General features: G+C 61.8%; 1 protein-coding gene across 1 annotated transcript; it reads left to right on the top strand.

Moving 5' to 3' along the window:
* Positions 1-9,124: 9,124 nt before the first annotated feature.
* Positions 9,125-16,835, top strand: LOC149127935 (sodium-dependent neutral amino acid transporter B(0)AT3-like). Its single transcript, XM_089327046.1, is given in 13 exon segments — positions 9,125-9,272; positions 10,597-10,737; positions 10,838-10,975; positions 11,259-11,440; positions 12,886-12,998; positions 13,701-13,737; positions 13,739-13,809; positions 14,084-14,212; positions 15,316-15,374; positions 15,377-15,412; positions 15,670-15,799; positions 15,874-16,036; positions 16,644-16,835. Coding segments are annotated over 13 exon segments (1,539 nt in total).
* The last annotated feature ends 1,304 nt before the right edge of the window (positions 16,836-18,139 follow it).

The raw sequence follows: 18,139 nt of genomic DNA, 5'->3' as shown, positions 1-18,139 counted from the left end.
ACACGCTGGGGCTCCTGGGCAGTCGCGGGCTGGGAGGGCCACCAGGCTGGCACTGCACAGCCCCTACGTGGCCCCTCCAGAAGGGGACCTGCCCTGACTGGTGCTGCCTCCCCAGGGGCCTTCATGATCCCATTCCTCATCCTGCTGGTCCTCGAGGGCATCCCCCTGCTGTACCTGGAGTTTGCCATTGGGCAGAGGCTGCACAAGGGGCCTGTGGGCATGTGGAGCGCCATGCACCCAGCCCTCAAGGGTGTAGGTAGGCCCCTCCCTGGGCACCTGGGAAGTGTGGGCAGTATCGGCATAGAGTGGAGGGGCACAGCCTGCCTGCCCAGAGTAAGAGCCCATCAGGGGGCGCTGGCCACCTGCTCAGGCGACCTTCATCTACTCCCACACCCTGCCAGCCCCGGGGGTCACTCATTGACCAGCTCTGTGACCGGGGCACTGGCTCCCTCAGACCTCTGGCCAGGGCAGGGGGCAGGATCCACTGATGAGAGCTCCTGGGGCAGGAGGCCCTTGCCCTGAAGCCCAAGATCCAGGCCTCCCCTGGCTGCCTCTCCTGGTCCCTTCATGCTTGGTTCTGTTAGAGGCAAGCACCTACAGGAGCCCCTGCCCCACCACGTGCGGAATCTCCCCTGAAGCCCCCTCGCCCACGCAGGCATCACCGCCATGCTAGCGTCCTTCACGGTCGGGCTGTACAACACCATCATCGCCTGGATCTTCTGGTACTTCTTCAACTCCTTCCAGGACCGGCTGCCCTGGAGCCAGTGCCCGCTGGACCAGAACCTCACTGGTGAGCTGCACCTGGGGCCAAAGCCAGGGTCCTGGAGGGGCTGGGGGCAGGGAGCCCCGAGACTCCGCTCCACCCAGGGCAGCCAAGGAAGAGGGAGGCCGTCAGGAGCTAGGGAGCATGCAGCCCCGGGTGCGTGCACATGTGCTGCTCCCGCCGACACGCGTCACGGCCGCGCCCTGGCAGGCTACACGGATGAGTGTGCGCGCAGCTCCTCCGTGGACTAATTCTGGTACCGCCAGACGCTCAACATATCCACGTCTGTCGCTCCCCCTCTTCGTGGAGGAGCAACACTAAACCCTGCCTAGGCTTCATATCCGAGTCACGGCACCATTATGTCGCTCCCCTTCTTCATGGAGGAACGACACTAAGCCCTGCACTGTTCTTTCGTCTGCTCGGCCCTCCCCGGGTTTGCTGCTGGTTCTTCCCGGGTTGGCTACTATCCCTTCCACCTCCGTGGAAGGGCAGTTCCCCCTGGCCACATTCCCCACTTCCGCAGGGGAGCGGCACACCGCCGGCCGGCTCTCTCGGGGGCTGCACAGGTGTTCCTTCAGCTAGATGTTCCCCTTAGATGTTCCTGGTGCATGCCGTCTCTCTCCTCCTTTATAGTCCTCCTCCGCCAATCCTAACTCGGCTGCCCACACGCCGAGTACGCTGCTCTCCTCCAATCAGTAGCAAGTCCTACAGTTTATTGGTTGAACTGGAGGCAGCTGTGCGGAAGCTGTTTACTTCTCTCCCAGCGTCATATTGTGGGAGAGCAGATGCATAGAATAAGTCTTAATTCCAGTAACTCAGTCCAGTCCGGGCTGCTCCCCACAACGTCCATCAACGACACGGGCTCAGTGCAGTGGTGGATCCTGCTGTGCCTCACGTGTGCCTGGAGCGTGCTCTACGTGTGCACCATCCGCGGAATCGAGACAACCGGCAAGGTGGGGGCAGGCGCCGCGAGGCTGCGGGGCTGCTGGGCTATGGTGCAGGGCGCGCCCTCGCCGGCCGCCCTGAGCCCGCCTCCCTGCCCCGCTGCAGGCCGTGTACATGACTTCTACGCTACCCTACCTCGTGCTCACCATCTTCCTGATCCGCAGCCTGAGGCTGAAGGGCGCGGGCGCCAGCATCGCCTTCCTCTTCACGCCCAATGTGAGTGCCGCCCGCCGCTGCCCATTGCCCGCTGACGCCGCGCTCTCGCTCTGCGCAGGTCACTGAGCTGGCCAACCGGTCACCTGGCTGGATGCGGGTAGGCAGGTGTTCTACTCCTTCTCGCTGGCCCTCGGCGGCCTCCTCTCCTTCTCCAGCTACAACTTGATGCAGTGAGTAGGGGGTGCAGGGGTCCTGGGGCGCCAGGAGCAGACTACGCCTCAGTTTCTCCATCAGACCTGGAAACCCGGCCACCCTCGCGAGAGCGTGCATGGCAGCCCTTGGTGGGGGCGTGCTGGGGGAGGTATGAGGAGGGCGACCCTGCTGCCCTGTGGCACCTGGCTTCCCGGGTGCTGACCCTTACAGAGGCTCCATCTGGCTGGCAGGACAGGTGGCTCCCACGTCTCCACCACCTCTTTCCAGTTCCAGAACATTCTCCCTACCCCACCCACCCAAGTCCCACCCCGTGACCCACTCTCCCTGTCCTGCCAGCTCTACAGGGCTTTGCGGCTGCTCCGCAGGTGCCTGGGGCTCTGTGGCTCTTGGGAACGACCCCACCTCCAGGCGTGTGCCTGGGAGTGGAGCTGTGGGTCCAGCCGGGTCTCCATGGCCGACGGCATCATGTGTGTCGGCTGCACCAATGCCCGGCAGGTCCAGGGGCACCTGAGGCCCAGCTGGGACTTGAACCCAGGGCTCTCCTGCTCCAGAATCAGGGGGACAGCTGCTCCGGGGGCCCCAGAGCCAGTAGGCTGTGGTGGGGGAGGCGTGAAGGGCAAGGGCCAAGGGTCCCTGCTCTGGGCTCCCACGCTGGGCACAGCCCTCTGGCCCTCTGAGTCCTCAGCACCTGCACCTGCTTGGAGGGGCACAGGTGGACTCCTGCCCAGCCCATTTCCCAGCAGGCCTTGGGCCCTCAGTCCTGGGCCTGGCAGTGGTGCCTTTGCGGACCTCTGCCTGTGGGGTGCGAGATGGTGGTCATCTCCATCAATGGCTTCATGTCTGTGTAAGCAGCCACAGTGATCTACTCCATCATCGGCTTCTGCACCACCGAGCACTATGAGGACTGCTTCAGCACGTGAGTGGTCCCGCCCCTGCCACGCCCTGCGCCCAGTGTCATCCTGGCTCTGCTCCAAGGAACCTCCTGACCCTCATCAACGCCTTTGACCTGCCGGAGGGCAATGTGACCCAGGAGAACTTCGCGGAGATGCAGCTCTGGTGGAATGCCACAGACCCCGCAGCCTATGCCCAGCTCACGGTCCAGAGCTGCGGCATGAACTCCTTCCTCTCAGAGGCAGGTCCCGGGCACCCCGGCAAGTGGGAGGCAGAAACGCCCCCACTGGCCCCTCAGGTTGCTCCCTGGGGCTGCCATCCACTTCCCCTTGGTCGCCACAACGCTGGCCGTGGCACATCCTGCTGCCGCTCGGCTCCCCACACACTGCCTCCTCTCTGTTTGGGAGCCCCCAGGTTGTGGGGGTGTCACTACTTCCGGGCCGGCTCCCACAGCACCAAGCTTGGTGACGGGACGTGGCATCACCTGTTGTCAGCTGTGTGTCACCTCCTGGGCCCCAGGTGGCTGCTGGCATTCCCCATCCCAGCCCAGGAGCCCTCAGCTGCTCCTGGCTCTGCCAGGGCCGGGTGCACCTGGCGAAGGGGCCCGGGCCCCGTGCCCCCTCACCTCCTGGCCCGCAGCTCCACTTTACCTGTGTATCTGGAGCCAATAGGAGGCCTAGGATCAGCCTCATTCTTGCTTGGTATGGTTCAGTCAGTGGGCCGTGCGCTGACAGGGTGACCAGTGTGGCCGTCAGGGACCAACAGGCCCTGGGTGACTGGGTGCCATCATGCGGGGCATGGAGGGCGTGGGCCTGGCCTTCATTGTCTTCACAGAGGCCATCACCAAGATGCCGTGTTGCTGCTGTGGTCCGTGCTGTTCTTCCTCATGCTCTTCTGCCTGAGTCTGTCGTCCATGTTCGGGAACATGGAGGGCATGGCTGTGCCACTGCAGGACCTCAAGCTCATCCCCGCCAAGTGCCCTAAGGAGCTGCTCACAGGTGCGTGTGCCGTGGGGGGCCCGGCTGTGTCTCCTTCCCACTGGGCCACAGGTTGGGACCCGTTCGGCTCTGTTTCCCTGCAGGCCTCACCTGCCTGGGGACCTACCTCCTGGCCCTCATCTTCACACAGAACTCTGGCCAGTACTGGCTCTCCCTCCCAGACAGATATGCGGGCTCCATCCCCCTGCTCATCATTGCATTCTGCTAGGTGTTCGGGATCCTCTACATGTATGGCATTGATAGGTACGAGGGAGGAGGCAGCAGGGAGTTGGGCCGGGGCCAGCATCAGGGGGCACAGGGCAGACAGCAGAGCAGCAGCCCTGAGTCCCGGGAGGGGGCTCTGCAGGGCCCACCAGGGGCAGTCCATACCCCTCTGGCTTCCAGATTCTCCTACACCTAGCTGTGCAGAGTGAGCACCGACAGCAGCATTGGGAGACTGCCCAGAACTTGGGGTGTATGAGCATGGAGGCCACAGCAAGAGCAGGCCCTCTGCCACATGGCTGAGCAAGAGCCTTGGTCTGGGTCCCCCACAGCAGCCTGGGTGCAGGTGCAGCAGAGGAACTATGGGTGGGTGGGCAGTGGGGCTCGGTCCTCAGCCCGGGGTACCTATGTTGCAGTGGGGGGCTGTTCCTCCCTGGAGTCCAGGCCTTTCCAGAGTGGGGGCTTTCAACCCCCACTTGGCCAGATATCTGGGCACTCACCTTGCTGGGTGGGGTGGCCACCAGAGAGCAGCCTGAGAAGCTATCAAGGCGAGCTGCTTCTGAGACCAGGTGTGCAGGCACAGGTGTACAGGTACAGGTGTGCAGGCCAGATGTGTGAAGGCCAGGCATGTGCAGGCCAGGTGTGCAGGTACAGGCATGCAGAGGCACAGGTGTGCAGGCACAGGTGTGTGCAGGCCAGGTGTGTGCAGGCCAGGCATGCAGAGGCCAGGTGTACAGGTACAGGTGTGCAGAGGCACAAGTGTGTGCAGGCATAGGTGTGCAGAGGCCAGGTGTATAGGTAAAGGCATGCAGAGGTACAGGTGTGCAGGCACAGGTGTGTGGATGCCAGGTGTGCAGAGGCCAGGTGTGCAGGCACAGATGTGTACAGGCACAGGTGTGTGCAGGCCAGGTGTGAAGAGGCCAGTTGCACAGGTACAGGTGTGCAGGCACAGGTGTGCACAAGCCAAGTGTGCAGAGGCCTGGTATACAGGTACAGGTGTGCAGGTACAGGTATGTGGAGGCACAGGTGTGTGCAGGCCAGGTGTGTGTAGGCCAGGTGTACAGGTGCAGGTGTGCAGGCACAGGTGTTTGTAGGCCAGGAGTGTAGAGGCCAGTTGTACAGGCACAGGTGTGTGGAGGCCAGGTGTGCAGAGGTACAGGCATGCAGAGGTACAGGTGTACAGGCACAGGTGTGTGCAGGCCAGGTGTGTGTAGGCCAGGTGTACAGGTATAGGCATGCAGAGGCACAGGTGTGCAAGCACAGGTGTGTGCAGGCCAGGTGTGTGTAGGCCAGGTGTACAGGTACAGGTATGCAGGCACAGGTGTGTGCAGGCCAGGAGTGCAGAGGCCAGGTGTACAGGCACAGGCATGCAGAGGTACAGGTGTGCAGGCACAGGCATGCGGAGGTACAGGTGTGCAGGCACAGGTGTGCACAGGCACAGGTGTGCAGAAGCCAAGTGTGCAGAGGCCTGGTGTGCAGGTACAGATGTGCAGTTACAGGTGTGGAGGCACAGGTGTGCAGAGGCCAGGTGTGTGCAGATATAGGTATGCACAGGTATGTGCAGGCCAAGTGTACAGAGGCCGTGTGTGCAGGTACAGGTGTGCAGCTGAGGGGCAGGCCAAGGTACACAGGGTTGGCCATGCTCTGGTAACATCATGCAGTGTGGGTTTGGCCATGTGCCTGGCCCCACAGCTGTGCAGCTGTGCTTGGCACTGTACATGTCTACACGTCCATCTGTGAAAGGCCCGGAGTACAGGGTGAGGCAGCATCTCACCCAGGTCAGTCGACACCATCCCAGCCTCTGTCTCCAAGTTCAACAAGGACATTGAGTTCATGATTGGGCACAAACCCAACATCTTCTGGCAGCTCATGTGGTTGGTTGTCAGCCCCCAGATCATGCTGGTCATCTTCCTCTTCTACTTCACGGTCGAAGTCAGCAAGGAGCTGACCTACAGTGTCTGGGACCCCAGCTACGTGAGTGCCTGGGGCCGCCCATGCTGGGAGGGTCTCAGGTCGGGGTGGAGGCCCTGTGTGTGCTCAGGGGAGGGTCACAGGTCAGGGTGGAGGCCATGCATGTGCTCAGGGGAGGGTCGCAGGTCAGGGTGGAGGCCCTGTGTGTGCTCAGGGGAGGGTCACAGGTCAGGGTGGAGTCCCTGTGTGTGCTCAGGGGAGGGTCACAGGTCAGGGTGGAGGCCCTGGGTGTGCTCAGGGGAGGGTCACAGGTCAGGGCAGAGGCCCTGCATGTGTTCACCTCTCGCCTGGTTCTCCCCCAGGAGGAGTTCCTCAAATCCTGGCAGGTCAGGTACCTGCCCTGGGTGTACATGGTGGTGGTGGTCATGGCTGGCATGCCCAGCCTCATCATCCCCTGCTTCACCATCTGCAAGCTCATCAGGGGCCACTGCCGGCAGCCAGGGGACCAGCAGGGCCTGATCAGCACGCAGTCCACGGCTTCCGTGAATGGGGACCTCAAGTACTGAGGGGCCCAGCCCCAGGCTGCGTGTGTGTGTGAGTGCACGCATGCACACATTTATGTGTGTGTGTGTGAGCATTTTATACGTGTGTGCACTAGCTTGAATATGTAGACACGTATGTTGTACATGTGTATATTCATTCATGTGTATGTGATGTTTCTCCATATGCATGCATGTCTATGCACACGTGTGTATACATGTGAGTTATGTCAGCATTGTGTGCATGCCTGGATATGTATGTATTGTGTGCACGTATGCCTGTGTGCATACATGTGCATGTTTTATGGGTGTGTGCATATGCATGTGTATGTGTGTACGTGCATCTGTACATATGTAGCTATATATTTTGTGCACATGTAGACATGTGCATTGTGCTTACACGTATACGCACACTGCTTGTATGCACGTGCATGTGTGTGCATATCCAGGTGCACACGTGTTCACACACATGTGTGCATCTGTGTTTACATGTTCATGGCACACACGTGTACCATGTGGGCCCAGTCTCCTTGTCATGAACACAGTACAGCATGCCACACAGCCCTGAGTATGTCCCCCAAAGTCAAGAGCTGAGGGGTGGGGAGGCTGCACCTGCTGCACCCCAGGTTGCCATGGATGGCCGTGGAGCCTGGAGTGTGGGCTGCTGACTCGGCCCTGCAGCCATTCTCATTTCCCAGCCCTCACCCTGTGTCCTCCCCCTAGCTACAGACGCTTGACCTAGAGACCCCCGAGGTCAGGGTTTGGGCCCTTTTACCAGAATCCCATTGAGCCTGTGGTGACATGGCCACACACACCCCCATGCCCTGGCCCCACCACCCCTGGCTTAATGAATACTTACCATTTAATCATTTCTTCTGCCTGCCATGGACAGACACTCTGAGTGCAGCTCAATGCGGCCCAGCCAGAGGAAGACATCAGCTGTTTTCTTACGGGGACATTAACTGAATTGTTAGCCAGATGTTGGGAGAGAGGGTTACAGGGTAACTTGGCCCCGGCCCCTGCCACCAAGGATGCTGTATGCCTCCTGGCCCCCCTGGAGCCCAGGGCTGTGTCAGGGTGGATGGCCCTGGGACTTGGCACCAACCTCAGCCCACGCAAGCTGTGCCTGTGGCGTCTGCTTCCACAAACGGCCACCTCCACGTTCCGCAGAAAAGCCTGAGTGCTTCCCTTCAAGTGGACTTTCTAGAATTCTCACAAGTTGGGCTGGGATGCTGGGGGGTCCCCTTCCTCCCAGAGACCCCGGCCACAAACTCCAGTCCTGCAGTTCCAGCTACCCGGCACACTACAAACACGGAGCAGGGTGGAGCTTGGACATGTTCTGACCACTCAGCACTCACCCCTCCACTGCCCTGCAGTGCCCCTGGCACGGCCCGGCCAGGTGTGCCATCCAGGAGGCTGGTGGTTGTGTGACACCTCCAGAGCACAGTGCTGCTGCTTGGCATCCTTGTCAACGTGATAGACAGGCAGGTTCATGGACATCAAGTGTCCCCATCTAAATAAACCACTGCATCCACTGTTCTCGAGTGTGCATCCAGACGGGCGAGTGTGTCCCCAGGGACAGTGTGGCTGGCAGTCAGCTCCACTCCCCCATGGGCTGCAATCAGGATGCTGTCCACAAAGCCACATGCTGTGGCCGGGACAGGCTGGGCATTGGGCAGGACTGTCTGCCTCCCAAAGGCCCTGTCCCTGCTGTGCTCAGTGGGGGTCACCCCAGGGACTCCTGTAGCTCTGGGGAGGGTGTGGGCTCCATTCTGAAGCCCCCAGGCTGGGCTAGGGAGCAGGTGCAGCCCCTGGTGCAGGCCACATAGGACTGGCCAGGAAGCCATGGTCAGACTCCCAAGGTGTCAGGAGACAGGTGTGGCCTGAGGACTAAGCCCCTCCTATGCTGCCCCAGAAGCAGGGAAGCCACAGCCACCACAGCCACATGTGGCCAGGCAACAGTCTTTATCTGCTAACCCCATTGGGAACTGCATGGCATGGGGAGGTCAGGGGCTGCCAGGGTCCTGGATGGAGGGTGGGGGTCCCTGGTGATGGATGTTCTGGGTCTTGAGGTGTCTACATCCTCGACTCAGCTTCACAGGATGTGGCCACCTTGGCAAACTGAGGGTGGGGGAGGGGAGCAGGGACCTCTGACCCTGTCACCAATGAGCATGAGTCTGCATTACCTCAACATCAAAACACTTGTTACAGATAAATAACTAAAAGCCAACTCACCGTGCCCCTGAGCATCCCCAACAGGAGCACACAGCTGTCGCGGGGACAGCTCTCTCTGTGGTGGTAACAGCCTGCAGCTGACATTGGACACACTCATGGGAAAGGCTCCAGGGATGCAGGCATAGCCAGGCCCCAGGTTACCAATTAACAGGGCTCCACCGGCTTTCCTTTAAATAAACCAGAGGATGTGACGGAGGGGATGCTTGGGCTCTAAGCCAGCAGAGGGTGCAGGTGCGGTGTGGTCTAGATGCTCCCAGAGACACTGGACCACTATGGCCCAGGACCTTGGCCCAGATCCAGCCTTGGATGCATGGGAGGGCGAGAGGCCCCAGTGGGACAACAAGCTCCAGTACATGCTCAGCTGCGTGGGGTTTGCCGTGGGGCTGGGGAACATCTGGAGGTGCCAGACCCACAGTGGAGGTGAGCCTGCCAGCCACATCTGGGTACCCAAGGGACTGGCCTTCCCCACCCCTGACCTCTGGGCAGCACCACTGTCCCAAAAAGCCAGACATGTGGGGCCCTAGGAAGAGCCCAGCCTTGGCATCTGAGCCCTGGGGACTTCAGGGGCCTGCACATGGGGTCCCAGGCCAGCATGCAGCTCCATTCCCAGCGGCGCTGCCCCTCAGTGTGGAGCCAGTATCCAGGGGGCGATCACCCTGGTGTCCATGTTCATGGGGGCTGGTGTCTCCCAAGGCTCCTTGCAGGATGACAGGAGCCCCGGGCTCACCAGCAGTCACAGCACACGGATGCACCTGTGTGGCCCACACATGTGCACCAGCCAGGGGCTGCTGCCCTCAGAGCTGTCATTGCCCAAGTGCCCCCATGTGACGGGCAGGCCTGGGACACCCAACCCTCTCCAGTGAGGAACCTGGGGAGACTCCCCCAGGGGCCAGGGCCTTGGGGACGCAGAGGTCGGGGGATGGGGCTTCTCATCAGGGATGCAGGTGAGGGAGGAGTGGCCGCCCCAACGTGCTGCTATGGCACTTGTTTCCAGATGCGGCAAGCATGGCCAAACATGCCGGAACATTCTGTCTTCTTACTCCCCGTTCCTCCCCGGGCTGCGCTGATGGGTGGTCTCACCCCAGCCACTCAGTGCCCATCTCCTATCACTCAGAATTTTGTAAAGAGCGCCCCCACATCTTGCACAGCCGCACTCACCCTCCTCACTCCTGGGCAGTTCCAGGGTCTTCTGAGCTTGTGGCCCTTCCTCATCCTCACGCCAGCTCCTGTTCCAGGTGTCTGCTTGCCCGCTCCACCTGTCTACACTGGCTGTGCCCACTCTACCTCTCCACACTGGCTGCACACACTCCTCCTGTCCACACTGGCCACATACACACTGTCCACACTGGCTGTGCACACTCCACCTGTCCACATTGGCTGTGCCCACGCTGCCTATCCACACTGGCCATGCCCACACTGCCTGTCCACACTGTACACACTGTCAACACTGGCCGCACACACTCTGCCTGTCCACACTGGCCACTTACACACTTTCCACACTAGCTGGGCACACTCCTGTCTACACTAGCCACACACACTCCGCCTATCCACACTGGCCACACAGACAGCCTCTGAGTCTGCCCCACAGTGCTGCCCGGCTGGTTTATTCTCCCATGAGGCTGAGCATGCAGCCAGCAGCTACGCCAACCACACCCAGCCAGAACCCGGGCTGGCCGCTGGCAGCATGCCAGGTGCTCCAATGGGGAGCAGAGGGTGGCCACCCCTGACCCCTGTGTCCTGACAGGGGCCTTTTTCATCCCCTACTTCATCGCCCTGGTCTTTGAGGGGATCCCACTCTTCCACATTGAGCTCGCCATCGGCCAGCACCTGCACAAGGGCAGCATTGGGGTGTGGACAGCCATCTCCCCCTACCTGGGCAGCGTAGGCAGGCCACCCCCTTCTCGGCTCCCCAGGAGGACCTGCTCTGCATGTGGGTGGCACCGCTCCTCCCCTGCTGTGTGACACTTTGTCCTCGCTGTCTGCAGGGCTGGGCTGTCTCACGATGTCCTTCCTGGTCAGCCTGTACTACAACACCATCCTCACCTGGGTGCTGTTGTACTTCCTCAACTCCTTCCAGCACCCATTGCCCTGGAGCCACTGCCTGCTGGAAGGCAACAGGATGGGTGAGGGCATGGCCAGTGTGGACAGGTGACCTCTCCTGTTCACTGGTCCCCGCTGGACCCAGGGACCACCCAGATCCTCATCCGCTCACACACCAAGCCCTGGGCCTCCCTTCCCCATCTCAGCCTCAGAGGGAGGTGAGAGAGCATGGCTGGGCTGGAGGGTGGGGGCCGCTTCAGTGCAGGGTCAGCCATACTGGTGCCTGTGGCCCTGCTGGCTTTCGAGGCAGAGCGTGCACTGGGCCCGGGCTCTGTGGCTGGCCCGTGATGGGACTGCTGGCTGCAGGGTTCATGGCGGAGTGCCAGGGCAGCAGTTCCGTGAGCTACTTCTGGTACCGGCAGATGCTGGACATTACTGCTGACATCAGCGACAGTGGCACTGTCCAGTGGCGGCTGCTCATCTGCTTGGTCATCTGCTGGGCTGTGGTGTATCTGTGCATCATCAGAGGCATTGAGACCACTGGGAAGGTGAGAGCAGCTTCCTCTGGCTCCGAGGCCCCCCTCCCCATGCTGCCAGTGTTGGCTCGGCATGGGGGAGCAGGCACACTCGGGGCCCCATGGGCAGCTTCTCATCCTGGTGACAGTCTCTGCCCTGAACCGCACTCTGCCAAGGCAGCCATGCCGGCTCTCTTCTGGCGGCCACTGTGACTTCTCCCTGCCCCTCCATCTCAGTGGACAGTGCCTCTCATAGCCACTGCTCCACTGGGTCTGGCCTGAGGAGCCCCCACTCAGAGCCAGCACCTCCCTGGCGGCTCAGGTTTGCCTTTGCCTCCTGACCGTTCCCCGTCTGGTCCTCCTCCTCTGCTCTTTATGCCTCCACTCCGCCTCCTGTGTGGCGGAGGCACTGTCAGGCTTCTGACTCTCACTGGATCCCAGAGCAGCACCAGGGAGGAGGGCGCACGTAGCTCATGGTCTGGAGGTTCGGGCTCCAAGATGGGCAGCGCCTTCGGTTCAGGCAGCTGGGCGGCTGCAGGGTGGTGAGGGACCACCCAGGGAGAAGAGACACAGGGGGCTCACAGCTCTTAGAACCCATGCTCCCACTGGAACCACCCCTCGAGGCCCTGCCATGACCTCCCTGGACCCTGCCAAGCCACCAATGGGTGGGGTCTGCACCCAAATCCCCCGGCCAAGGTCATGCACCCACTGGCTGGTACCGGATCTCAGGGCCTGTCACGGGCCGTCTTCAGGTGACACGTGTGCCCCATGTGCAGTGGCCTGCATGCACTATCCTCCAGGAACACCCCCCTTTTCCCTTCCACTCCTCTCCAAGCCTTGGCCATGTTCTTACACTTACTTAAAACATGTGATAGAGAGCAGACACTGGTTTCTCTCACAGGCGACTGGCTTCTCAGGGCCTTCCCTTAGGGCTGCTGGGGCACACGGGTCGGGGGTGTTGAACACTCATTGCATGGTCAGGGCTCCTCACACCCCCTGCCCCAGGGCAGCCCACACAATCCAGCAGCCACCAGCCTGAGCCTTTTCCCACGAAGCTCTGAGGACAGAGCCAGTGACCAGACCCTGTGGCTCTTACAGATCATCCTGTTAGGAATGCGCTGGGGAGGCCCTGTGGCTTTGGTCTGTGTGGGGATGTGGGGCCAGCCCTGGCCCACCACTGACTGGGAGCCACCAGGACAGGGGAAAGAGGGGGCTGGGCTGAGAGCCTGAGGTGTGCACAGGAGGACCCAAGGCAGGACGAGGAGCAGCCTGGGGTGGGGGAGGGGGCCTGCCTGTCCCGAGTGCCGGTGCCCACCTTAGCAGACCCACGGGTCCTGTGTGACCATACACCTTCAGAGCTTGACCCAAAGCACCATGCCTGTGTGGTCACCTTGGGCCACATGAGTGGTCACAATGGGGCAAGGCCCCTCCCCCGCTCCTGCAGGGCCACTGTGCATCTGACCTGGCATCTCCTCCAGGCCATCTACTTCACAGCCCTATTCCCTTACTTGGTGCTGACCATCTTCCTCATCAGAGGCCTGATGCTGTCCGGTGTCATGCACAGGCTCCGCTACCTTTTCACCCCCAACATAAGTGGAGGGGGGCAGGGGGCACAGTGTGCAAGGGAGGCGGGCCTCCGGGTCTCGGCAGGGTTGGGGCAAGGACTTTGGTCTGGGGTGTGTGGACCGGTGCACCTGCAGGAAGTCCAGGTGCTGACAAGGTAGGAGTGTGGGGGAGGGGCCGGCAGGAATCAGCTGTCACCTGGGGCAGAAACGTCCAGCAGGTGTGGCACACAGGACCAAGGGGCTTCTACTCAGAGCCTGCAGCACTTCTAGACCATTCCATTGGGCCAGGATCCCAAGGGGGTTTCCAGGGCTGCTGACCACCACCAGGAGTCAGCTGCACACCTGGGCATGAGGCTGTCTCCCCAGACACCCAGCAGTGGGCAAATGGGGCAATGGGTGCAAATACCCCTGCCCAGGGGCCTCACACAGTTAAAGCCACTCATGGGAGAGGACAGGAAGCGTGCCCAGGTCGGAGTCAGCTCAGATCTGGTTCTAGGCCCCACCACCGAGTGCCAGCCACACTCTGCCATGGGCCTGACGAAGCCACAGCTTGGTGGCTGCATCGCAGAACAGGGGAGCCGTGTCAGCTACCATGCCAAGCAAGCTCCCTCCTGGCACAAAGTCCTGAACGGTTCTTGGAATCTGTACAGGTCACACCTGGTTATGGTGTGACCCAAAAGGGCCAGGGAATGTTCTAGAACAGCATCTTCTGTGTTCATGTTTCAGAGGCAGATTCTCCAGAACCTGTGGGTGTGGCTGGATGCAAGCCACCCAGATCTTCTCCCAGTCCCTGGCCTTCAGTGGACACATCGCCTTTGCCAGCTACAATCCATCCAGGTGGGTAGCTGCCCCAGCTTGCTTGGCACCCTGGCGATGCAGTGCCAGCCAGCCAGGGCTGAGCTGGGGATGGTGCTGTGGGACCTGCTGGCCTGGGGTAGGCTCCACCTGGTTTGTCCGTTCCAGGAGCTGCTGTGTGTGCCCAGCCTGACTGTGGCCTGGGGCAGCTCTGAGCCTTTCCACAAATGGTCAAGGAGTAGAGTGAGGCAGTGGGGAGGGGCCCAGTCTCAGTGGGTGGGGGCCCTCCAGAGGTCCTGAGTGCTCCCGTGTGCAGGAACAACTGTGAGAAGGACACCATGGTCATCTCCCTGGTGAATAGCATGACCTCCCTGTATGCCTCTGTTGCCATCTTCTCCATCATGGGCTTCCAGGCCACCACAGACCATGGACAGTGCCTGGGCAGGTGAGGCCGGGCCACGCCATGGGCAGGGGTGGGGCAGGCATGCCAGTGCTCCGAGGACTCTCACTGGAAAAAGGGTCTCAGCAGATGAAACTTGGGTGTGGATGGAGCTGAGGTTGCCCTGGGGAATGTGGGCCCCAAGTAGGGGACAGCCACAGGGGGCAGGAGGGGTGCCCTCTGGAGCCTCTGGGGGGCTGCCACCTGACCCCATGTGCCCGGGGCCTCTAGGATCACACACACTATGCATGCCTCCACTCTGAGATATGCACAGTGCACAGCCCTAAGGCAGCCCCAGGAAGCCGATGCTGCCTGAGCAACCCTGAGGCCCTCCACCCGACCATCCAGACACGTCTCATTCAGGGAGTTGGGTGGGCTGCAGCCTCTGGCACAGGGAGCTCTGCCCCTGCAGAGTACGCATCCCTGGAGGGGGCTTCAGGCACCCAGTGGGTGGGGCAGGAGTCCTGCGGAACCCGTCGGCACCCAGGATGGCCCCCACATGCAGAGTCAATGGGTGGCGCCTGTGCCAATCCCACACCATTCAGAGGGAGGAGGCAGAGGACAGGCCAGCCATGGCCAGTGCGGTAGGAGCCGGTGCCCCAGGAACACTGTGTGAGCGTGTGTGTGCTTCACATGTGTGTGTGTGTGCCTCATGTGCGCCTGTGTGCCTCACATGTGTGTGCACCTCACATGTGCTTCACTGTGTGCACCTCACCTCAGCACCACCCTCACCAGTGCAAGAGGGGCTTCTCCAGCTCCTTCACCTGGACCCCAAGGACAGGGTCCTGTCACGTCCTAGCTGGATTCCCGGAGTTTCATAAAGCATAGCAAGTGGTGGCCATGCTGCACCGTGCAAAGCTGCTTCTCTCTGTTCCAGGGCTCCCACTCCCAGGGTCTCTGCTGACTCTGGGTTAGAGGGTGCTGGGCTGGGGTTCCCACTCCCGGGGTCTCTGCCAACACTGGTGAGGGAGTGCTGGGCTGGGGCTCCCACTCTGGCGGCTGTGCCCACACTGGGGGGGCTGGGCTGGGCTGGGCGCCTGGGGCATCAGGATGAGGCTCACACTTCCTGCCCTGGCTGCACTTGGCCCTTCTCTGCATGGCTGTGTGAGACCCTGCATCATACAAGGCACCAACATGGAGGGGATCATCACGCTGCTCCTGGACATGGGGCCATCCCCACGGGGATCCCCAAGGAGGCCCTCACAGGTGAGTGCACAGCTCAGCCACAGGGTTGCCTACTGCCTCCCATACAGAGCTCAGGGACCCTGGGCTAGCCCACTCCCCGAGGACAGCCCAACAGCTCCGTGCAGGACATGGGTGGACCTACCCTGACCGTGGCCCACTGAGGCCAAGCTCTGACCCACCTCTGGCAGGCGGGGTGGGGTGGGGGAAAGGGGCAGGTGCAGGCCTCCCACCCAGACCCTGCACCTCAGGGCTGGCCTGCCTGGCCTGCCTGCTCTCAGCCACCTGCTCCATGCTGCAGTCCAGAAGTTACTGGCTGGAGATCTTCGACAGCTACGCGTCCTCCTTCAACCTCATAGTCTTCACCTTCTTCGAGGTGGTGGGGGTCATCTACGTCTACAGCCTGCGGCAGTGAGCTGAGGTCCACGGGGAACCCGGGGGGTGGGGAGGGCCCCGCAGCGCCAATGAGCCCAATGTTTGTGCAGGTTCTGTGATGACATTGTGTGGATGATGGGGCAGCAGCCAGGCCTCTACTGGCGGGCGGTGTGGCTCGTGGCCAGCCCCCTGCTCCTCCTGAGTGTCTTCCTGGCCTACCTCGTCCTGCTGGCCCAGAGGACACTGAGCTACCAGGCCTGGAACCCTCAGCACGTAGGTTCTCCCACGGGGATCAAGGGGCTGCAGTGACCTGCAGGACTGGAGCCTCTCAAGGGCCTCAGAGCAGTGTCCAGACCCTGGAGACATCGGTCCTTCCAGCCCGCACTTTCCACGTGGTGTGGGGACAGGCAGCCAGGGAAGCGACAATTCTAGTGTCTGGGAGAGGTCAGGAGGCAGATTGGCGAAGGGTCACTTCCTGCCTGGTCCACACAGGGGACCATGTAACACCTGGCCTGGGCCGCCCCTCCAAGTGAGCACCAGAACCCCTCAGGATCCGCCTGGGGGAAGTGAGAATTTTCTGCTTTATCCCCGGGGTCTCAGACCACACCTCACCTGTCCACAAGTGTTGGAGGCCAGTGGGTGGGGACCACATGCCCCTGCCTTCTCTGAGGGCTTCCACCCAGAGGGAGCCTCAAGCCCCAGCTCCCTCATCCCTGAGCACCCACCCAGGAAGCTGCCCTCCTGTAGTAACAGGGAGGACTGGGGCTGCCTCCGTGCACAGGTGGTCGGGTCAGCCTCGCTCTGCCCAAGGCCTGGGGTCTGGAGCCAGAGGTCTGACCCCTACAGGCTGAGCTTGCTCTCTCTCTTGCGCCCCCTGCAGGAGCAGTTCCCCTCCAGGCAGGAGAAACTCTACCCTGGCTGGGTGCAAGCCATCTGCATGCTCCTGTCCCTGCTGCCTGCTCTGTGGGTTCCGGGCATCGCACTGGCCCGGCTGGTGGCCAAGTGTAGGAGGCAGCAGCAGGATGAGTGGCTGGACAGGAGCCTGAGGCTGCAAGACAGCAGGGCCCACTGAGGGGCAGGGATGGCCGTGGGTGACTTCATCACACCCTGACACCGACTCTGCAGGACCCTTGGCTCCCCACGTCTTGGGCCTGCTCTATCCAGGGTCCACTCTGCCCTCAAATGGGAGGCAGAGTCCACCCAGGGGCACACCCAGGTCCTGGCTGCCATGGGAGGCCCTCTGCGACAGTGCTGCCCACACAGCCTTAAGTTGTGGTGATGGACAAAGGGCAGGCGTGCTGATGGCAGGCCAGGCCCTGCACAGCTTCCCTGCCAGGAATCCAGCCCCAGGCTGACCCCCAAGTCCAGCCCAGGATAGGGGGCAGGAGTCATCTGCACACATGTGAGGGGGACACATGGGTGCTGGGAGCCCAGCCAGGGAGGACTCTGGGAGACACTGCCAGTGTCAGCACCCATGCTCGAGGGCAGAGGCTGCTGAAATCAGATTTCCTACCATGGGGCCTCTCGGCCACTCCCTCCCGGTCCCCAGCCGCCCTCCACCCATCAAGCACCCAGGCAGTCAGCCCTCACCTGCCCACCCCACCCCCACTTCCTTCTGACCACTGACCTCAGCCTCACACTGCCAGACCAGTACCCACAGAGCCCCTAGCCTTTTCCCGGTGCCCTGCAGAAACACACAGCTGGCCACACCCCCTGTGGCACCTGGCAAGGCATGTGTGTGTTATCACCCAAGGAGCATCTGTGCTGGGAGCAGCTCTCGCCACCACGGGTGTGACCAAGGCCCGGCTGCAGAGGAGCTGAGAGCTAAACACCTGCTCAGCCCCAGCGCTCCATGCACGTCTGAGTCCACAGTGGGGGAAGCTGGCACTTAGCCCTCCATCATGACACCCCCTCCCCACGCCATGCTGAGACAGGTGGCAGTGAGCATGGGGTGTCACACAGGGGAGCCCATACCACAGGGGGCATCCCAGGGCTCAGCCCCGTCTTGCTAGCTTGGACATCACTGCTGACAGCAGCTCTGAGCAGACAGCCGAGGGGACAGGAGCTCGCGGGACCCACAGGCATCTGCCCACTCTCAGCTCTGCCCTGCGGTGTCCCTTTGGCCAGCCCCCCTCATATGCTGTAGAGACCTCGTGGTTCATGACCTGCCCTCTGCACAGTGGACAGTGCTGGCAGGGCCCCCACAGGGCTGGGAAATGAGGGCAACACTGTCCCGATACTGCCATTGTGGCCTGCAAACCCTACCACTGCCCTGAATGGCTCCTGGGCTGCCCTTCCTGACCACACCTTGCCTGGCCACCCTGTGCCCAGGAGCTTGGCCTGGAGGGGCCCTCAGGGGCGGGCAGTGGTGGTGTC

Source organism: Oryctolagus cuniculus, chromosome 2 (assembly GCF_051225735.1).
Source record: "Oryctolagus cuniculus isolate XC-2025 breed Fujian yellow rabbit chromosome 2, ASM5122573v1, whole genome shotgun sequence".
Lineage (NCBI taxonomy): Eukaryota > Metazoa > Chordata > Mammalia > Lagomorpha > Leporidae > Oryctolagus > Oryctolagus cuniculus.
This window is presented reverse-complemented; position numbering and strand designations above follow the sequence as displayed.